Source organism: Agelaius tricolor, unplaced genomic scaffold (genome assembly GCF_023055355.1).
Source record: "Agelaius tricolor isolate 1412-34295 unplaced genomic scaffold, bAgeTri1.0.p SCAF_49, whole genome shotgun sequence".
Taxonomy (NCBI): domain Eukaryota; kingdom Metazoa; phylum Chordata; class Aves; order Passeriformes; family Icteridae; genus Agelaius; species Agelaius tricolor.
The window spans coordinates 2,384,756-2,406,284 of NW_027269309.1; the positions used below are offsets into that span (position 1 = coordinate 2,384,756).

Genomic DNA, 21,529 nt, shown 5'->3' on the forward strand with positions numbered 1-21,529 from the left:
GCTTAGGAGGTGAGTGGTAGATGCTGTGCAGTACCCAGTGTCTGGGATATGACTACACAGTATGCAGGTACGCCGTGGGCTGTCGTGCTCAGAAGTACGTGCAGAAGCTGTTCCCAGCCCTCTGTGTAGTGTGGCCATGGTTGCTGAGGATCTGGGCACAACTCCTATCCTCCTCAGGCATGCTTAAATTTCAGGCCAGAGACAAAGCCCTCCTGCCCACCTCCACTCCCATCCTTCACAAATGGTTGAGAGTCCTGGGGTTGGAGGAGTCAGTTACATTTGCTTTCAGTCTGGTTTCTAGAGGGAACCTGCCCCTGTGCTTTGCTTTTTCTCTCCCTGTCCCATCTCCCTGGCCTTTTTAACCACTAAGAGAAGACCAAAGTGGAGAGAGTAGGGAGAACAGAACATTCCTTGGCAGTGGGTGAAGGTGGGGCAGGCAGCAGTGCTGCGGGTGTTCTGTAGTATTGTGGGGAGAGGATCTGCTCTGCAGCCTCTAGGGCTGTAGCTGTCCTTGAGCTGCAGTGGGGCAAGGACCTGTCCTTAATCAAAGAACTTGGAGCAAGCAAAAGGTAAAAGTGGAGAGGGGCTGGGACTACAGCAGGATCCTGGGAATAGTAACACAGCTGAAGAAGTAAAGCTGGCTCTCTAGGTGGGCTTTATCTGACAACAGGCTTTGAGTCATGAATTTGTGTTTCTGCCTAAAAAACTGGGGAAAAGGCACTTGTACCAGGTCCAGGCTGTACAGGTGCCAGTTGAGGTAGTGCTATAGCTCACATGTCTTCCTTACACAGAACTAAAGGAGGAGCAGAAAGAGGCCTTATTTCAAAAGGCAAGTAGTGGAAGACTACAACACCCAACACCTTTCCTACGTCAGCTGTAGGCAGTGGTTTTGGGGCTGGGGAGGATGAGGAGGTATTCCCATGCTCTCCTAGGGAAGTCCTCACCACCTTGTAGGCGTGCTAGACCAGAATGAAAGAAAAGGCTTTGTTTCTGGAAGCACAGCTCTTACGGGAGCTGCCTGGATCCTCAGGTCCCTTACAGTGTTGAGGGCATTTGCCCCATGACGCTTTGAATTCAGAAATGTGACCAGCTTCAGCCCACCTTTTTTTGCAAGAGGACAGAAATTTGATAATTAATCTGAAGTACCCACCATCTAACTTTCCTAGACTGAGGGCCACAAGAAGGGACAAAGTAGCTCCACATCCACATCAGCCATGTGAGCTGCCCAAGTGCCAAAGGGAGAAACTTGTGTGGTGTGCTTCTATCTGTAAAACAGGAACTTCAATGTAGTAAAAATGATTATTAATTCTCATTGTTTTGGGAGAAAGAGATGGGAAGAAAGTAGAAATTTTGTAAAAGGTGTGCTTACAATCAGCAGAGCACAGAGGGTAAGACTGTGCTGTTTCATTGAGAGCTCTCACTTCCAGGTATCTAAAGATTTTATTATTGTACAGCGGAGGAATGGCTGGGTGGGGGCACTCTGGGATAAATCCCAAACTCCAGATTAGCAGCGTATTCCCATACCAATGGCCATGAACGTCCCAAACGTCCCACCGCTTTGCATCATCGTTTTGCCAACTCCACCCATCAGCTCTCGTCCTCTCATGCCAATCCTGAGATAAAGAAAATCATAGGGATTATATAAAAGCTGAAACCTGACAGATCACACGTGCAGCAGAAAACGTCTGAGACAATCAGCTCATGGTTGCAAATTGAACACTTCTTCAGTCTAAATCTGTGCCATTGTACAGCTGCCTCCCCACAGACTGGGTGAAGTGCCCTGTGCTACTGCAGGGGCTCTTGGGTGGTCCTCACCTCACATGGCCCATGTGTATTTTTCCTGCAGTGGAACCTTCCTGCCACACCCTTAGCAGGCACAGCTTTGCATCCTGGTGTCCCAAATACCCTTAATATGGGAAAAAAAAAGCTGGCCAAGTATTTCACTTGCCAGAGTACAAAGAGTTGTCTGAGCTGTCGTACTGCCATCCTCTCTAGCTGCAGTGGCAGTCTTTTTAATATCACCAACTTAAATTTTTATTTACTACTGACTCTGTGTTTTTAATATGGGAAAGGCCTTTAACCTGAAAGGCCTAGAAACTTCAAAAGGTCTTTCTGTTCTCCTTTTTTCACTTATCTGACGTCAGACTAAAACAAAGAGAATCGTTCTGTCTCAAGAAGCTCTTGTAATATTTGGCTTTTAAACAGTGCAGTGACTTAAGAGTCTATGGAATTTCATGCACTTCATTCTTAAAACATAAGATTTTCTCTCAAAAATAGAACAGCAGAAGTACTGTAGCTGTGTCATTCAAGTACAACAGAACCACTCTCACTGATCCTTCTAAATGCCCTTAATATGTATCTTCTGCCAGCATAATGCTGCTTACCCTCTGGGAACTGAGAGAGATTAGAAAACTTCAAACTCCCATTGGATTAAGATTTGTACCTCTTCTTCCTTCACCTCACTACCAAATCATCTCCCATGTTTAATCACAGGTAAAAACCATCAAATAGAGTTCTGCAAAGTATGAAAGAGCTGACTTCAGTGATTCTTTGTCATAGATAAATGTGCAAAGCCAGTCAACAGTACCAGAGCAAACACAGAGCAACAAACACAGCTTGTTTTCATGTCAGCGCGCTGAGTCCCAGGGGAAGGTGGAATATTGTCACTCTCCATTGCACAGTGGGACTGTGCCAATGCGAGCCATGGGTGTACCCACACCCCTGCCATTCAGACTCAGGGTCAGTTTGGTAACTGCCTCTGTGCAGGGCATGGGACATACAAAGGGACCATGATGCAGACACTGAGAGCTTACAGAGCACCTCAGGAAGCCTTAGGGCCAGGAGAGGGCTGCACACGTATCTGCATAGACAATTCATCTGGTTCCTCCTGAAGGTGATCCTCCACAGCCTCAGCTTCCCAATGAACCTTCCTTACAAGAGGCAAGAAAAGGTCCGTGAAACTGTGACCTCCCGGCATACAGGGCACCCAGAGGTGATGCCCTGCCGGCACCACACTCACATTTTTTAGGCCAGGGGTTTACTGCAGTAGCTGGGAGTCACAGACAGAGTCACTCATGGGACTGGCGCAGGACCAGACCCAACCCCTTCCCAACCCCACAGCATGACCATTTCTCTCTGGCTATCTCCCTGTCACCACTTGTCTGTGGAAGCCATTTCCTTGGCATACCTGAGGCAGGAAAATGTGCCGAACAGCGCTCCTGCAGCCATGCCCACTGCAAAACCCATCATGAAACCCATCTTTATCCTGTCGAAACAGCTGGGCTGCGACTGCCCATATGGGCCCACGGTCACAGGCATCTAAAAAAGAAAGGACAATACCCACATCGATTTACTGCTTTGTCTAACAGACTTCTATAACCAAACTGGGCTGGCAGGCCAGGCTGTGCAGCTCAGAGCTTCTCGCGCGTGCAGCGCAGGAGGTTGTGCTTGCTCCCAGGCTTGTTTCCTTGCCTGTCAGACAGGAAGGACAAGGAGGGATCGACGGCCTCGTTTCTACTCAATAAGCTCCTGCGAGGGCCGCTGTGGCTACCGAGGCTGTTTCGGGGCCTCACCCTGTGTGTTCTCAGTCCCTAGCGAGCAGCACACGCGGCACCTGACCGAGCCTCCACTGCTGGCCCGACCGGCTGCCGCTTGGTCTCGGAGGCAGAGGAGCGGGCAGTGAACCCACCCTTAGGGAGATCGAGGCCAGGCCGAGGACTTAGTGCAGATACTCAGGCCGCGGAGGCCGTGGACTCCGCGGGAACGGCGGCCATCACCGTTGCTAGGCGCAAGAGCTCTCAGAGGCGAACCGGGGTCGTCAGCGCGCGCTTTACCTCACTAGCGCCCCGCCCCCGCCCCGTTCCCGTTCCCGTTCCCGTTCCCGTTCCCGGGTCCCCGCCCCGCCCGTACCTCGCTAGGCCGCACCGCGCCTCCGCCTGTCTGGGCCTCGCTTCCGTCGCGCGCCGTGACGTACAAGAAGAGGGGGGCACGCCCTGCTCTGTCCGTCGCGCGCTATGCTGCTGTGGCGGCGCTTGGCGGCCCTGAGGGGCGAACGAGCCCCGCGGCGGTTCCGAGCGGGGGGACCGGGACCGGGACCGGGACCAAGATCGGGATCGGGATCGGGATCGGGATCGGGTAAGGCCGCGGTCGGGCAGAGCCCCTGTCTTGGAAGGAACAGCTCCCCCGCTCCTGCCGGGCCCTGACAGCAGCAGCTTTCCCCCTCTTCTCCCCTCAGGGCGAGCCATCGATGGCGGCGGTGCTCCTCGGCCGCTTTACATGGATGTCCAGGCCACCACCCCGCTGGTAAGGGCCGTACCGAGCTCGGGAAGCAGAGCGGGGCCCCCACACTCCCGGTTCTCTTGCCCGAGCGGTCGCGTGTGTCTTGAGCGGCCGTGGGGGACAGAGGCGGCGTTCGGCGCCACCTGTAGCGACACAGGCTGTTCCTGTCACCACAGGGCAGTTCGGGCATCCCCCGGAAGGGCTGTATCTACGCCGGGGCAGCCCCCTGGATGAGCAGTCCCAGTGCCGCAGGGCCGGAGTGTGGCCGAGCCGCGAAGGGGCTCGCACCGACCCCTGCGGGAGTGGAGACAGTTGAGAGAAGCAGGAAGTGAATTCAGCCAAAATACTGATCTGACATTTTTCTTAACATTTTAAGACTTTGTTTTTTTTCTGCTCAGAAGAAAGGCCAGGTTGGATGGGGCTTGGAGCAACCGGATCTAGTGGATGGTGTGTCCCTGCCCGTGGCAGGGGCGTGGAACAAAATAAGTTTTAAAGTCTTTTCCAACCCACACTAGTCTGTGATTCTGTTTTCTCAAATGATTTTGTTCTTCTTTGACCTTCGGTGTAGATCAGGGTTATGTGCACAGAGCATAACTGCTGACTACTTGTGTTACACGTAACATGTAATAGCCTCAAGTTTTTAAGGTCAGGCCTAGGCTAAAGCAAGACACTGCCACAGAAGTGCTGCTGATACTGTGGCAAGGGGCTATGTCCAGAGACAATAGATATAGATTCCCTTCTCCTTTTCTAAGGCTGGGTGGTTTGTGTTCCACAGGATCCCAGAGTCCTGGACAGCATGCTCCCATACCTGACAGCCTACTATGGCAACCCCCACTCCAGGACCCACGCCTATGGCTGGGAAAGTGAGGCTGCCATGGAGAAAGCGAGGCGGGTGAGTTGTTGGTTGTTGGTTGCGTTGGTTTTCTTGCTGCTGAGGAAAATCAGGGTCAAAAGAACCTAACAAAAAAGGAAGAAAAAAATCCCTGTTCTCTGTGGGCTGGATTTAGCAGCTTCCTCTTTGCTTAACTGTACTTAAGTAAATTTATTGTAGGAAAAGATAGACTCATAGAATACCTCAAGTTGGAAGGGAACCACAAGCATCATGAAGTCCAACCCTGGCCCTGCACAGGACGCCCCAACAATCCCACCACCTGAGAGCATTCTCCAAACACTCCTTGAACTATGGCAGGCTTAAGGCTGTAACCACTTCCTTGGGGAGCTTGTTCCAGTGCCTGACCACCCTCTGGGTAAAAAACTTTTTTCCTACTATCCTACCTACACTTCCTCAACACAGCTCTATCTGTTTCCTCAAGCCTTGTCATTGGTCACCGAGAGCAGAGAGCTGCCTCTCTGATGCCCCTCATGAGGAAGCTGCAGCCCCCACTGAGGTCTGACTTCAGTTTCCTCTTCTTCAGACTGAAGGAACCAAGTGACCTCAGCTGTTTGTTTTACAGACTTTCCTCTAGGCCCTTAACCATTTCATGGCCCTCCTCTGGATGTTCTCTGATAACTTCATATCCTTATATAGATTTGCCCCAAACTGCCCCCAGGACTTGAGGTGCAGCCTCCCCAGTGCAGAGCAGAGCAGGACAGTCTCCCCCTTGCTCGACTGGCAATGCTGGGCCTGATGTCCCCTAGGACAGGCTGACCCTTGGGGCTGCCAGGGCACTGCTGGTTCCTGTTCCACTTGCCCTCAGCCCAAACTTCCAGGTCTCAGATTTCTGTGCTGCTGCTCTCCAGCCTCTTGTTCCCCAATCTGTCTGGACTCCCAGGGTTCTCCAGTCCGAGGTGCAGAAGCTGGCACTTGCTCCAACAGTGAGATTAGAGCAACTGAAGTGGCATAAACCAATACTTTAAGTAAAAGTGTTATTGGTTTCCTGGAGTCACAAGCACGTTGCTGCAGTCATTGGACTAACTCCATATCTTATCATTCTTCTAATCTTAGGGAAGGATGTTTTTCATTTTTTTTAAGTAATATGTAATGGGTTTTTGTCTACTTAAGCTTTTATCTGTGTTATAACAGGTTAGTGCTTAATACCACTTCTAATGACTGTGGATTCCTTGTGTATTTTATAATTCAGATATTTAGACTATTTTTAGCATAACTTTGTTAGGTAGCAGCTGTAATCCTTTGAAGCTCAAGGGAGTATTCTTGAAAACGTTTCACATATATTTTGCTGTAGTGAATTTATTGTATGTTTTCTTAACAAGTCAAATTTGTATTTCTTTTTAAACAGCAAGTTGCAGATTTAATAGGAGCTGATTCACGGGAAATTATATTTACCAGTGGTGCAACAGAGTCCAATAATATGGCAATTAAGGTAAAAAGTTTATACTGATTCTTATTTATTATGTTAAAATTTTGTATTTAAGAACTGTATGCATCTCTCAACAATTTAAATGTTAATAATATGTTGGAGTATAACATATTTGCATTTCTGGATTTACTTTTTGTGATACTCTGTTACATATGTGGAGGAAATATATGGACGAATGTTTTGATGCCTGGGACATGATTTTGAGGGCAGTGTAAAATATTTGATGTTTATCTCGCATGCACTAAATACATTCCTTCTGCTTATGTAATTAAAATCTTTATTGTGAAATATAGTGGACATGCAGATTAGAAACCTTTTTCTTATGAAGACTAGGTTTTGTATGTAGTATGTGGTTGTTCAGGCTTCTCAGTGTTTATGACTCCATTGCAAAAATTTTCAAAAAAATGCTTTGGTTAATGGCTTCTACGGCTTAACAGCAATAAAGATTTTCACAGAGTTTTTGAAAGATACTTTGAAAAGCAGGTGCTGATGGAGATACGTAGTGTGGATTATCTGTCAGTACCTTTTAGATTCATGACTTGGGTCAAACAGGAAAGATCCAAATGAACTATATCTAAGTAATAATTTCTTATTTCCAATCATACTGTGTAATGCCTGCTTTCTTCCGTGGCCAATTTCTTTTTCATGGACTGTGCCTGACAGGGTGTTGCAAGGTTCTATAAATCCAGAAAAAAGCATATCATTACTACGCAAACAGAGCACAAGTGTGTGTTGGATTCTTGTCGTTCCCTGGAAACAGAAGGTTTTCACATCACATATCTACCTGTTAAAAAAAATGGGCTCATAGACCTGAAGGTAAGTTGTTACTGACAGAAAGAAACTAAAAAAAGAAGAGGCTTTTGCTTCAAATTCATGCTCAAAACCTTGTCTCCTCTAAAAGGATAATAAATATCATAAAGTAGTATGAGAATCACAGTTAAATCTGTCAGATCTGGAGAAGGATTTTCTGTTCTGTCTAACATCCTACACTTTTTCACAACCAGAACATCCACCTCCTGTCCCACCGTTCCGCTGCTGCTGTGCAGGTGGAGCTGTTGAGTACCCTATAAGGAGCCCAGTACTTGAGGCACTGTTTCACTGATTACAGTACTTCCTATGGCTGTCCATGAGCCAGCCCTTCTGTATGTACTGGCTGCAGCCCTAAAATTTAGAAGTTGTATGTTTTTAGTTCATCGTTGACGTCCTGTAGCACAGGGCAGCAACAGTTTTATTCCCAGTCCCTCACCTGCCATGGAGAGCAGTGGTTTGTGATGTGACCAAGGGATCAGCCTGTGGGTACAGTAATGAGTGATGTTTTCTGAGCATGTTGCTGCAGATGTGATGTGACTTTGTATAAAGAGCAGTTCCTTTACAGCCAGCCTCACATTGGCTGGAAGAGGCTTAAGCTGTACTGTGGGGGGTTAATTCATTAAAGAAAATAGTTCAGAGACATATATGGGATATAGCAAAGCCTGTTGAGATTTTATTTAATCAAGTGTGGTGCCAGGTGCATTGAAGGGTTAGGACATGCAGAAACACAATTGATTCGCTCCTCTTCCTACAGGCATTTAATGTTCACATGGGTTAGTGTTCTCCCCAGGGCTGTTTGTCAGAACCCTAAGTGTTTGTTGCAAATGAGGGACGGATGGTTGAGTTGCTGGTAAATTGAAGATGTGCACAGGAATCCTGCTTCTCTGTTAGTCACAACTTTTGTCCTTCTGAATCTTTCACCAGGAGCTGGAGGCTGCATTCCAGCCCGATACAAGTTTGGTCTCTGTAATGACTGTAAATAATGAAATAGGAGTAAAGCAGCCAATACATGACATTGGTAAGTACACTGTGGCTTCTAGATGCCAGCTAAGGTTGCTTCTGCTTCATTTTAGATTATGTTTTCATCTCCAAATGTAACTGATGCAAAAGATTAGGTGTAATATAGCTAAGGAAAAAATAATAACATAAATATTTTAAAATAAAAAATGTACTATAAATAAATAATACTGCTGTCCCAAATAAAAATTGATTTCAAAAGAGAAATGGGAATGAAATTCACTACCTTTATGGTGAGCATTGCAGCAATCATTGCTCTGGATGGATCAGCTGCAATTCATTGGACTGTACGATGGATTAAAAAATTGTACAGAATAACTGGCCAAAATTGAGCTTATGTACTATAATGATTTATTGAGCACTTGTGGTGTTTAGGAGGAGAAATGTGCAGGATTTGGAGTGGGAGAGGACAGTGAGCACCACACTTGGACAATCCTTCCCCCAGTATTGTTGTATAGAGTCATAAACAATTGCTTTGTAGGCCAAAAGCCCACTGAAGAGCTATGCTTCTGGAACAGGAGGCAGGGAGAGGGTGAGCCAGCTCTGAGCTGGCAGGTGGAGTGACAGGGACCTCAGAGCAGATGAAGGGAGACCCTGGAGAACCACGGTTGTTGGAGCAAGCAGGGTGAGCAGGTACCTCCCTGATGATCCTCCAGATCCCTAGATCCCAGGTGATTTGTTGATAGTTTACTGTGACAGTAGCAAAACATATACAGATACCCTTTCTGACCTGGTCTCACCCGAGCTGGCAACCAAGCACCTTGCAGCCACTCAGTCACTCCCCTACCAGAAAGATCAGGGAGACAATTGGAATGGTAAAAGCTAGAAAACACATGGGTTGAGTTAAAGACAGTTTAATATGGAAAGCAAAAACCATGCACACAAGCAAAGAAAAACAAAGAATTCCATACTGCTTTCTATGGACAGGCAGGTCTTCATCCACCTCCAGGAGAGCAGGGCCCCATCCCATGCAGTGGTGACTTGGGAAGACAAACACCATCACTCCAAATGTCTCCCACTTCCACCTTCTTCCTCCCAGTTTTCTATACTAAGAGTGTATGGCATATGTCACACGGTCCGAAATATCCCTTTGGTAAGTTTGGGTCACCTGTCCTGGGTGTGTCTCCTCCCAGCCTCTCACATACCCACAGCCCCATTGCCAGTATGGCCATATGAGGGGCAGAACAGGCCTTGGCTCTGTGCAAGCCCTGGTCAGCAATATCAGAAACATCTATTATTACCCCTGTGTTCAGCACAAATCCAAAACACAGACCAGTACTAGCCATTGTGGAGAAAGTTAGCTCTACCCCAGCCAAAACCAGCACACCTTCATATTCAAGACAGCCTTTCATAAGATGTTTGAGTTTTTGGACAATATTTGGACTGCTCTGGAGTACATACTCCATAGGATATTGTTTTCTTAGGCTGTGGCAGGCATCTCATGCATCTGGTTTTCTTCCTTAGCTGCTGCATTTATTTCTTTCTCCATTAAGCTCAAAGCAGCATTTTTGCCAAAGTTTTTCAAGGTTGGTTCTGTTTCTTTGTTGACAAGCATTTGACCATCAGTGAGTTGCTTATAGCCTCAAGGATTCTTTTTTTCCTCCTGTGCTTATGTTGTCAAGGTCCTTACTATGGTCCCATGTTTAAATGCCAGAGACAGCTGGTGCCAGCTGTAGTTCCCCTGGTATGTTCTCCTAACACCTTGAACAGGTCCAACAGGCCAGGCCTGAGGCCTTGCAGAGGGAACCTGAGGCCCTGTTACTGTGTGGCCTGTGGCCTGGTATTGCCTGTGGCCTGACCTTGCTGGACCACAGGGGGTTACTTGTCCTGTGAAGTACCATGTTGAACCTCTTGTGCAGAGGAGAGGTCTCGGATGCAGCTGTGCAGATCCTGTGGAAGATGTATTGTGATTTTTTTGATGACACAAATAATAGTTACATTTACTGCCCATGAACAATACATTATTTCTTCATATATTTTAGCCTGGTGACCAGCTCAGCTGACTTCATGTGGTAGTAATAAGTGTGTGTGTGACAATTGTGAGAATGTTTTTGAAGCTGAGTGTTGGAAAACTTGGAAAATAGAGGGAATGACATAAAAATACATGGCAAATAGAAACTTGAAAGGAAGGCTGGCTTGTACTGGACGTTGAAAAGAAAAAGAACCAAGAAAAACCAATATTTTCAAACTGTGGAGTCATTTCTGTGTGGAGACTTTGATATTTCATGTAACCATTTGTTCTTAAACTTGTTAGGTGTGGGTTTGGAAATAATCTCAATTCTTAACAGTAGAAGACTTTTTAACTTCTCAGCTGGAGAAATTCACTGTAGTCTTACCTGTCTAAACCTGTGCCAAGGCATCAAACTACAGTAGCCCCTGAACACCTTTAGCCACTTCAGTATAAAAGAAACATCACAGCCCTCATTTCTGCCTTTGTCACCTCAGATAGTTCAATAACTTGCTGTTGGTTTAGATTCAGTCATGCTTTAGATCCAGTGCTGGAATCTTTGGGATCATAGCAATTAGTTAAGGTAATCTGGTTTTGGTTTGGTGTTTTTATTACAGGTGAGATCTGCCGTGCACATAAGGTTTTCTTCCACACGGATGCTGCACAAGCGATTGGTAAAATTCCTATGGACGTCAACAACATGAAAATTGACTTAATGAGCATCAGTGGCCATAAAATTTATGGGCCCAAAGGTACTCACTGAAGTGCTTTATAGGGAATTGTTGTTTCCATACCTACCTTAAGGTAACAACACAAGGTGTGAAGTCAAATCCATTTGTCACAGTGTCAGTTACTTAAGCTGTAGAAAGCTGTTCTGAATGGTGTTGGACAGACTTCAGAGTAGCTCAGGTACTGCTGCCAGCATAGAGCTGCAGTAAGCAGATCTTCAATGCTAGATGGGTTGAAGTGGCTTCACTGAAAGAAGAAAGTGTGTTGTATGATGATGGCAGCATAGCAGCAGTGGGTTTTTCAGGAGTCATCTGCTTGGTGTGAAGCAGAACTAATACTGAAATTATTGGAATGAAATCACTTGGTTATAGAGCAAAGTTTAGACCAGAGTGTGATTTGAAACAAGGAGACCAAAAGGTACCTGATTGGTGATTTTTGATTGTTATCTACTTCCAGTGGCTCCATTCCAACAACTCCATTTGTGCATTTTCTTTGCAGAATGGGGTTTAATATCCAGCTATACATTTTCTGGTTGACTGACAAATACTAAAAATCCAGCTATTATTATTGTCAAGGTCTATTTGGTTTGTGACAGTGGGTGTTAGAGAGCCAGAAATCAGGTTTGCTGTATGCTATACAGACAGCATTTTAATTTATAACATTATATTATATATAACATTATATATATAATATTATAACTTTTGTTATCCTATTCAGAAACAAAAGACAAAATTCTTATTTTTCAGCAAGGGTTTTTTTTTTTTTTTTCTGAGTTCTGCTGAGAGCTGAAGACATTATCTCTGGACAAGGACTAAGTTTTCAACTAGTAATTTTGGACAGGGGTTAGACATAAATTTTCACCATTTGTTATGCCGGGAAGTTGCAGCTGTCCTTCCTGTGGTGACAGTCACTTATTAAGTGTACCAGGGCACTCAAAGACATGAAAATTTGGTTTCAAGGTGAGGAGAGTAGAGCACTAAAGTGACTGACTAGCAAAACTGGCTTATCTAATCCACTCGCTGAAAATTGTTGCCACTAATGAGTCTTCCTAATGAGAAGAAAGGGAGAGGACTCCTGGGACTGGTGCTAGTCTAGTAATCGAGGGAAAGAATTTGGAAGTCAGTAAAGAGAACACTGGTGAATGCCCATAAAAACTTTAGTGCAAGGGGCTGAACTTCAGCTGTGTACAGGAATTGTGGGAAGGAAGAGAAGCACTGAGTCCTTGGGTGACTGAAGCAGAGTGGAAGAAGCTGAGCTCCCATGGCTGAAGCTCTGCAAGCCTCAACATGGTTATTGGGACATACACCATTTCCTAGAGAATAACACTGAACTTGTTCACTTCATTTTTCCCCAGTTAAGTGTCCACATGTGTTTTTGCTGTGGAAATAAGGAATGTTACCAAAGCTTGGAGTCCCTGTTCATAATTTCAGAACTCTGGGCCTATGGTAAAACAGCTTTCCTTGCTTCCAAGGGGTTGGTGCTCTCTATGTTCGCCGTCGACCACGTGTCAGGCTAGAGCCCCTGCAGAGTGGGGGAGGCCAGGAGAGAGGACTGCGGTCTGGGACTGTGCCCACACCTCTAGCAGTGGGACTGGGGGCAGCATGTGAAGTGGCACAGCAGGAGATGGAGGTATGTGCAGCAAGATACTTTTCCTGGGTTCCAGAAAATAGTGTAAAAGCACCATTTAAGTTTTGGATTCCTTAGGTCTTTTTGCAGCCATGTAACTGAGTTAAATTTGATTCTCATGTTTTAGCATTAAGTGAATGTTTTGAGAATTTAAGGGATGTTTTTGGGTGATTGTAAGTTCTTTCTAAAGTTTCTTTTTTCTTGAAGAGTCATAGTTTTCTACAACAAGGCTACAATTGACAGTTTTAGTGAAATATGGTTTTTATGTGCTTGTATTTACTTCTCCATTATGCACATGTGTATTAGCAACATCTTTGAAATGACTGTCATGTTTATATAATGTATATTGAAAAAATAAAACTTCCCAGTCCGTTATTATGTGTATTGCACCTATTAAGTATAATTTCAAGTTTACTGCATCTTTGCAACTAAGAATTTATTTTCTTTTTTTTTCTAGCTTGGACAGTAAAGTTTACTTGCTAGGTCTGGTGTCTGAGCCTCTGTATGCTGCTACATTGGTTTGTGGGCACCAATGCCTTCCTTACAGCTGGAATGTAAAAATACTTACAGTGACAATGGGATGCATAGGCCAGATACCTGCACCCAAGGATCAGGCTTCTTTCCAGGAGATAGGCAGAATTCCACCATCTGAGCTGTGTGATTATGGAAGTTGAGGCTAGGGATCCTGCAGAGTCTGAATTCTGCACAAACCTCCAATCTGGATTCTCCTCCTTGCCTGGCAGAGTTATGGCATTTTAAAACCAACTGGTGTTGGAGCTAGCCTGGTTTTCTTTTAACTTTTTCAAGTGTAAACAAGCATGAATTGCATGTGTGCATGTGGCCAGTCCTGTGTGCCAAAGCTGATCCTACACCTTACTGCTTTCTTGGTATAAGTGACCTCAGTTTTCAGTCTCGAGGAAGACACTGCACATGGGCAGTTCTCACCATGCAGGTTACTTACTGTAAAAGCTGAATTCATAGTCATTTGCAAGTCCATGTCTTTCTGTGGTACAGTTAGAGAGCTCCTGGGAAATAAGAGGCACTTGTCATAATAGGAGCCCTTTCTTGTGTGCAAAATGCATCATCTTCTGCACTGCCTAACTTGTCTTTAAACCCAAAGAACTCAATGCTGTTATGAAAGTCGGTTTGGCAGCTTGTGTAGGTAGATCTTTCTGAATGGTTTGAAACATTTGTGAAAACTGAGCTAGCTACAAGCCAAGGGGTTATTCTCTTTTAAAACAGTGTCTAGAGCAGGCAAAGTTTACCAGTTTAAGTTTCAGCTATGTTCATTCCCTTGTCTGGCCAAACCCAGTTACTTAATTCTGCTTGCAGCTGGTGACATGAAGCAGTTTGAGTGAGGTCTGAGTGTACACTGTTTATTATTTGTGTCTTTTCTGGTTTCTCTGTTAGTATGACCATAAGCGAATCTCACAATTGGCAGAACGATTGGTTACAAAAATAATGAGTGAAGTTCCTGATGTGGTGATGAATGGAGATCAAAAGCATCGCTATCCAGGTAACTCAAGCAAAATTCTGAGCCCGTTAGTACTGTCTGGCTTCTTGATGTTTATGGCTATGGCTGAATAATGCACTTGAGCACATGATGCAAATCCTGCCTTGCAGGGGACAATTTGCCTGAGATTTCAGTTGATGGATTCTTTTTTCTATTTTATTTATGTGTATGTAGGATGCATCAATTTATCTTTTGCATATGTGGAAGGGGAGAGTCTTCTGATGGCTCTGAAAGATGTGGCTCTGTCTTCAGGAAGGTATGTGGAATGTATGGGAAGGATAACAGTGTATATTTTGGAGAGAAAATAGCATCTGCTAATGAAGGTAAAAGCTAAGTAGTAGTTTCCTCTGTGCCCTGTATTCACATACTCAGTTAATGAGCAGCCTGGCATTGATTACATTCTACAGTGGTGTTTAGGGACAAATTTCAACTGAAGGTCAAATTTATTTATCCTGGAAGAAAAAAACAAACAACAACAAAACTAAACAAAAACCAACCAAAAAAATATCCTAACAGAAAGACCCCCACAAAACCACAAAATTAACCTAGAATTTCCTACCGACTAGTCTTGCAAACTGGTTATTTGAGTAGCCTTAACTTCTACTGGTGACACTTTTATTCTAAAGGCCACCAAGATTTGAACAGCTTCTGTTCTTCGGCAGATTTTTACTGCAATTAGTGAAGCTGGGTACATATCTGAATTAAATCAGCTCATAGTTCCTGTGTTAAATGCAAAAGTGAGAAAGAAAATCGCATGTGCTTTTATGGAGCTCTCCTGACTACAGGAGTGATGAGGAATATTTCAGTTACCCAGACAAACCTGATGTTCAGGATGAAATGATGGAGAATAAAGATGCCCCTCCTCTCCTTCTCTCACCTTTGAGAACAAAGCGGTCAACATATCCTAATTAGAAACTAGTTGGCACTATGAGGAGGAAGAGCAAGTCTCCACATGACTGTCCCTGAAGCCAAACACTTCTGTAATGTGAAGATCTCTTTTGAGTCTCTACTTAGTGCACTGGGGAGCTTTTTACAGCTCTCCAATTGGCACTGCATGTTGCTACCTGTAAAAACTGAGTCACGGCCAACTGAGTCATGTAACCAGTTCTGTATACTGCTGCAAAGTGGAAGCTCTCTCTATTGACAACTGCAATCATCTTGCTCTGGATCCCTCTGTGCACTGTTTTTCATTTATTTGTTCTGCTGCCAAACAGCAGCTTGTGAAGTCTTTTTTTTTTCCTTTTATGTTCCTGGTGTGTTACCTTCTCTGGATAGTTTCTGTCTTTTTTCACAGCCTCTACTTCAGCTACTTCTTAATCTGCATTCCTGCTGCCTCTATGTGTCATTGTGTTTATTCTTGTGTATTGCCTGTATTCTCTCTCCTTTCCTTATACTCCTAATTTATTAGTCTAATTTCTCAATAATGCCTGCTTCTTGTATTCTTTTTTTCTTCAGTAGCAGAATTATCACTTTACTTGCTTGTATTCACTTGTGGTTTCTAGGAGGCTGGGGAAGTTGATAGACAGTGTTGTAAAGAGGTAAGTGACCTGTTCTTTGTTAGAGGAGATTAAGCAAAAGTCTGACATTTCCCTACCTACCCTTTCCCAGTGCTTGCACATCAGCTTCTCTGGAGCCTTCCTATGTTTTGCGGGCAATCGGAACAGATGAAGACTTGGCTCACTCATCTATAAGGTGTGTGGTGTGGTCTGCCCTTATGCTTCCAAATATTTTTCTTTCCTGAAAGAAATAATTGGTAGATATGTTCCACCCTCTTCATGTACTTGTTATTCAGTTCCTTAATGATTTTCTTTTGGTTTAGGTTTGGCATCGGTCGTTTCACTACAGAAGAAGAAGTGGATTATACAGTGCAGAAGTGCATACAGCATGTGAAGAGGCTGAGGGAAATGAGGTGAGATACTGTCTCATTGAAGACAAAGACTTCTTAGGTGTGATAATCATGGGAAGAATTGGATTTATTTACTTGCAAGTAATTGTTTGCTTCAGGAATTTGCTGGTATTTCTCTATATCAGCAACATTGTCCCCCGGGTGGGTAGGAGCTTGATTTTAACATTAGTGACAAATTTCTAAGGAAACAAACCTGACACCAAACCTTTTCTATTCAGAGAAAGAATATGAGTAGGGCAGGCACATAGGGCAGTACCTAGGAGATTTTAAGCCAGAGATGGTATTACTGAGTTAATGTATTGATAAATTGTTTTATTCTGATGAAACTGAAAGACTGGTGACTAATCTGGACAGTAAAAATGCTAGGGCTCAGTCTCAGAGACACCAGTGCTTTATGCTGAAAGTAGGAGCAGGAAATGAGGTGGAGCATCTGCCCTCTCATCTCTTGTATTTTTGGTTGAGAACACAGTTGAGGGCTGATCACCTGAAGCTCACTGACCTCCAGAAGGGCAAGACAGGCAGATAGATATCTCCTAATTCCTTGTGTCATTGAAAGAATCTGTTTAATTATTGTTGATGATGTCCTGTGCATTTTAGCTAGCCCTCAGTTTTCTCCTTTTCTTTACAGCCCTCTCTGGGAAATGGTGCAGGATGGAATTGACCTCAAAAGCATTAAATGGACTCAGCACTGAGAAAACATTGCTATCCATGGACTAGATATGGATTAAAATGCATTTTTCTGCACAGTCTTGAGCAAATTATGCAGCACTTCTGTTTTCTGACACTTGCAGTTTGACTGGAGAACTACCTTTTCAGATCACAAAATCTAAGAAGCCAAAAATAAAACTAGTTTTTAACATGGAGAAAGGCAGGCTGATCCAACACACACTGTGCTTCTGTTGACACACAGAAATTTATGCTAAAATGTAATTTATTCAGAAATGAATTTTCTAATGAGAAAATTAAATCAGTGTGTTACTCCTAGGCCAGTGAATTCTGGCAAGAGGTTGCTTCTCGGTGTAATTCATCCCAAGTCACTGTTGTGTTTGCATCACAGACCTGTTGCAAAATTGTTCTGTTTGAGGGAGGTATCCTGCAACATCAGCTGGGTTTTGCCTCTCAAATGCCTTGTACTGCAAGACATTCTCAGTTAGGAGGACACTTAGATCTCTAGAGGAAAGTGATGCCTCAGTGTGGCTATGTGCCTTCACAGATAAGTTTTATGTATAGTTAAGAACAATTTTTTTCTGAAATTTAGTATTTTTCACCTATTTTCCTTGGTTTCTTTGTGTGTGCATCTTTTTTTTGTGTGTGTGCATTAATTCAAAAGATTTTTCTGTGTTCCAAAGTTTATGATACAATCATGATGCACTTTGCTGTCCCCTCCATTGGTTTTTTTCCATGCAATGTTTTCTTAGTGAAGTTAGAAAACTTGAATGATTGGGGGAGGGGATAGGCAGAATATGTCAGCTTTGGTGGCAGTACCAGTTTGGTGGGAGCGTGAGTGGTAGAGGTGGTGGAGAGAACAGATACAGTGCCGGCCTACAGATACTGTCTTAAGGCAGTCTGGGGTTTTGGGGTTTTTCTCCCTCCCCTTGTCATGAGATCTTTGCTCTTACTTGGTTTGCCTATGGGCCCTTAGTTTCTGTCACTGCAAGGAGTCTGCGCAGCTCAGCCAGTATATTTTGACTGGACATAAGAAAGATAAGAACACCTGGCACTGAAGTTTTCTTTGTCTCACAGACTGTACTGTCTGACTAGAGATTCACATGGGAATCCATTCCCTGCACGTGCTGTGGGAAGTATCTGTTAAAAAGGGTTTGATGAGATTAATTTGTATCAGTGTTTCTCCTTTCTTCCCTTTGGTGATCTTTCCGGTAAGAAACCGAACCCTGTATGGCAAAGTGCCTTTTTTCAATGCATAAACAAAGAGCTCTCAAATTAGTTGTGTTGATTGATGGATGCTGTGTGAGCTGCTGAATTTGGTATACCCCATAGACAACATGTTCACCTTCAGTATGGGATGGAATCTACCTCGAGGATCAACTGTGTTGTGTAAAACCTGAAGCTGAATCTCACAAGATGGACTGTGTTAACAGAAGCTTGTGCATTTTTTGTAACTAAGGACAGATTTAGCTGTTTGTAATGCAAAGCTAATCCTTGGTTGTTCTATTCGAAATTATGAGCTTTAGCAGTTTTAATATTGTAGTGCTGGCACCTTATATTTCATCACAATATTTTTTAAAATACCATATGCATAAATACATTTTAGTGGTGTTGTATGTACTCTTTTTCATCCTTGGGCCCCACATATTTTCTGGATTAAGCATGTGATAACATGCTTTCCTAGCATGTTTTAGAAATATATGTTTATGAATTGTTCTTTGTGTTTTGAGAGTGATAAAAAATTACACATAAGAATTAAACTTGGCTACTGTCAGTCTTTTTGAATCCGCCTTTTTGGGTGAACCATGCAAGACAATCAGTAAGTTGCTGTATTGCAGGTTTCATTAGGCAACAGAAAAGGGTAAGCTTTTCTGTGAACATTGTAAGAAGTTTGCCATCATTGAGTTGACATTTGACTTTTGAAGAGTCATTCTCCTCAAACTCAGTGCCTCTTCTGAGCTAATTTTTTTAAAACTCAAATAACTTAATGTGGTTATTTTGACAAAAGGGAACCTCAAATCTTGAAGATTCTGACCACTTTTTATTTGATAAGATTTAAAATAAAAATTCTACGTGTAAAGGTTAGGGAAACTCATTCAAACTAGTAACAAATGTTTATTTGAAATGTTTATGGGACAAGATGAGGAAAAATGTATAGTGGAGATACTTCCCTTATGACAGAAAGAAGTAATGCCAAGGATGAACATCTAGCTGTACCTCACTGAATGCAGATAAAGCCTTTGGGGAATGGGAACTCCAGTCTATCCCACTCTTACCAGTTGGATGCCAATAAATGGTGGTGTATCCCTGCCCCCTAGGCTGCACCATGATCTGAAAAATGCTTACTAGGCCTTGGCCTTGAACAACCCTCGGGTTCAGTTCCTCTGGAGCTTATCAGAAAAACTGCTTCAGGAACTGGTCCTGTATAATGAGTTCCTGGGATTTTTTGGTGTGGTTTTTTTTTGTTTGTTTGTTTGGTTGGTTTTTGGTTTTTGGTGGGTTTTTTTGGGGCTTTTTTGTTTGGTTTTTTTTGTTGTTGTTGTTTGTTTGTTTGTTTTGGGGTTTTTTTTGTGTTTTTTGTTTTTGTTTGTTTGTTTGTTTTGGGGGGTTTTTTGTTTGTTTGTTTGGGTTTTTTGTTGTTGTTTTTTGTTTTTTGTTTTTGTTTTGTTTTTTGGTTGGTTTGTTTTTTAATGGCATAATATTCTCCCACTTTCAAAGAAAGTTTCTGACCTGAAGTGGGGCCAGGATGAAACATTGTTGTGACTAAAACACATCTCTTGTGGCCCTGTAAACAATGGCCCTGAGTGAGACCCTTGGGTTGCAGCAACCTCCCTGTGCTGGGGCCTCTTGGAGCTGGGAACTCTCCCATTTTCTGCACTCAGAAAATCCCCAAAGGATGGGTCCTGGGCCAATCCCCCTTCTCCTCAAGGCTCTGCCCTTCACACAGTGAAAAAAAACAAAGGTATCTAAAGTGAGAACCATTTCAGTTAGAACCATTCATGTGCCTGCAGGGCTGTGATCTTATTAGCAACAAGGAAATGTGTTGGGATGACTCTTGTGACTGGAGGGTTGGAATGGAAGGATATAGGCAGGGGCGAACAGAGGCAGTGTTGCTCTTTATGCCAATGACCAGCAGAAGCACCATGGAGGATATGAACAATAGGAATGCTGAAACAGCAAAAGAAAATTCCTGTTTTCCTGTCCTCCACCCCTTAACCTATCTCTGTAACCCTATAAGGCAATGTCATGTTAACCCCTTACCCATTGGTCAAGCTTGGATCCTTTCCAACCCTATAAAAGAAGCACACTGTACCCCATTAGGGGAGAAAGAAGAAGAGCAGAGACCCTTCACGGACCTCCCCAAATAAAGCCATCTCTGTGGAACAGCCTGCGCCTTCTCCTTCTCCTCTCTCTCCGTCTGCTGCAGCCTCCAGCCCAGGGCACCACTACCTAGCAAGCAGAGCTGAAATCTTGAGAACTTGCAATCACTATAGAGCTGATAATCACCATGCTTGCTAGACGGTAGCCCTGCGGCCTTGGCATGAGCGAGCTACCTCGGGCACCCGGTCCCTACCCAGGGACTGAGTTCCTGAGCCCTAGTGCTCTGCTTTATAATAACGCCAAACAAGAGGCTTTATTAGTGCATGGTGCTCCACCTGGAGATGAATGAGGAACTGACTGAGAGTTTGGGAGTCAGGATTAAATGGAGGGCAGGGACAGGTGACATCACAGAGGGGGTCTGCTGCAGGCCACCTGAGCAGGAAGATGAGTCAATGAGGGTCATCACAACAAACAGGAATGGCCTCATATTTACAAGCTCTAGTTTTCATGGGGGAATTCAACCACCTTGACGTCTGCTGGAGGGAGAACCCAGCAGGGCACAGGCAATCCAGGAGGTTTTTGGCATACACTGATGTCAACTTCCTTCTCCAAGTGGCAGAGGAGACAATGAGGAGAGGTGCAATGTCACCATATTCTCGCCAACAAGGACAGGCCAGAGGGGAATGTGAAGCTCAAGGGCAGCCTGGGCTGCACTGACCATGAAATGGAAATGCTGGGTATTGAGATCCCTGGGATAATGACAAGGGTGAGAAGCAAGCCCACTGTGCTCAACTTCAGGAGAGTAGACTTTGGACTCACATGAGATCTACTTGATAGAGTCCTATGGGATAATGCTCTAGAGGGAAGAGGAGCCCAAGAAAGCTGTAGCAATGGGGAACAAAGCGACACAGATCCCCTCGTGCATCTGAAGGAGATCCCTTTATTACAGAAACTGCCCCTTTTGTATACCTTCAATCTCCACCTCCACAACTGAAACCAAACCAAAGCCTAACAAAACCTAACAGAACTAGGGCACCCATTGGCTGGCTCAGCTGCAGTGCTGCTGTCCACCCGTCCTGTCACCCAATCAGCTTCCTGCTCATACGCTGTCCATGTGTTCCTCCAGCCAATCACAACCTCGCTCCCAGCTGTCACTCAGCTGACTCTCTCCCCACTCATAAGGGCCTCTCACCCCTCAGCCCATTTGCTGCAGCTGGGCCTTTCCCACAGGGCCTTCTCGTGAGCATAAGCCTTAAAAACTTTAACAGTTATAACCCGGTATCCTACATCAAACTGGTTGATATTAAAGGATGTGCTCTTTGAACTCAGCAGCAATGCATCCCAACAAAGACAAAGTCAGGCAGCAATGCCAGGAGGCCTGTATGGAACTGAGAGAG

At 44.3% G+C, this 21,529-nt stretch overlaps 2 protein-coding genes across 3 annotated transcripts; one reads left to right on the forward strand and one right to left on the reverse strand.

Annotated features, from left to right (window-relative positions):
• Positions 1-1,421: 1,421 nt before the first annotated feature.
• ROMO1 (reactive oxygen species modulator 1) lies at positions 1,422-4,047 on the reverse strand. Its single transcript, XM_071455420.1, has 3 exons — positions 3,910-4,047; positions 3,188-3,318; positions 1,422-1,613 (listed from the first exon to the last, which is right to left on the reverse strand). Exons 2-3 carry the CDS (start codon positions 3,316-3,318, stop codon positions 1,505-1,507), a joined length of 240 nt encoding a protein of 79 aa, XP_071311521.1. The 5' UTR covers positions 3,910-4,047; the 3' UTR covers positions 1,422-1,504.
• On the forward strand, positions 3,999-18,571 carry NFS1 (NFS1 cysteine desulfurase). 2 transcript variants are annotated; one of them, XM_071455419.1, is made up of 13 exons: positions 3,999-4,134; positions 4,241-4,302; positions 5,054-5,170; positions 6,516-6,599; positions 7,260-7,412; positions 8,331-8,424; positions 10,989-11,123; positions 12,572-12,729; positions 14,137-14,242; positions 14,414-14,495; positions 15,848-15,931; positions 16,059-16,148; positions 16,774-18,571. In XM_071455419.1, exons 1-13 carry the CDS (start codon positions 4,014-4,016, stop codon positions 16,835-16,837), a joined length of 1,350 nt encoding a protein of 449 aa, XP_071311520.1. In that variant the 5' UTR covers positions 3,999-4,013; the 3' UTR covers positions 16,838-18,571. The 2 variants fall into 2 exon arrangements, with proteins under 2 accessions (XP_071311520.1, XP_071311519.1); XM_071455418.1 differs by having other exon boundaries at positions 4,001-4,134; positions 4,235-4,302.
• The last annotated feature ends 2,958 nt before the right edge of the window (positions 18,572-21,529 follow it).

Coding starts and splice junctions, on each gene's coding strand:
- ROMO1 (XM_071455420.1), bottom strand. CDS start 3,318: ATGCCTGTGACCGTGGGCCCATATGGGCAGTCGCAGCCCAGCTGTTTC. Junction 1,614..3,187: donor GGCACATTTTCCTGCCTCAG/GTATGCCAAGGA, acceptor TCTTTATCTCAG/GATTGGCATGAGAGGACGAG.
- NFS1 (XM_071455418.1), top strand. CDS start 4,014: ATGCTGCTGTGGCGGCGCTTGGCGGCCCTGAGGGGCGAACGAGCCCCG. Junction 4,135..4,234: donor GGGATCGGGATCGGGATCGG/GTAAGGCCGCGG, acceptor TTCTCCCCTCAG/GGCGAGCCATCGATGGCGGC. Junction 12,730..14,136: donor TGGCACAGCAGGAGATGGAG/GTATGTGCAGCA, acceptor TTTCTCTGTTAG/TATGACCATAAGCGAATCTC.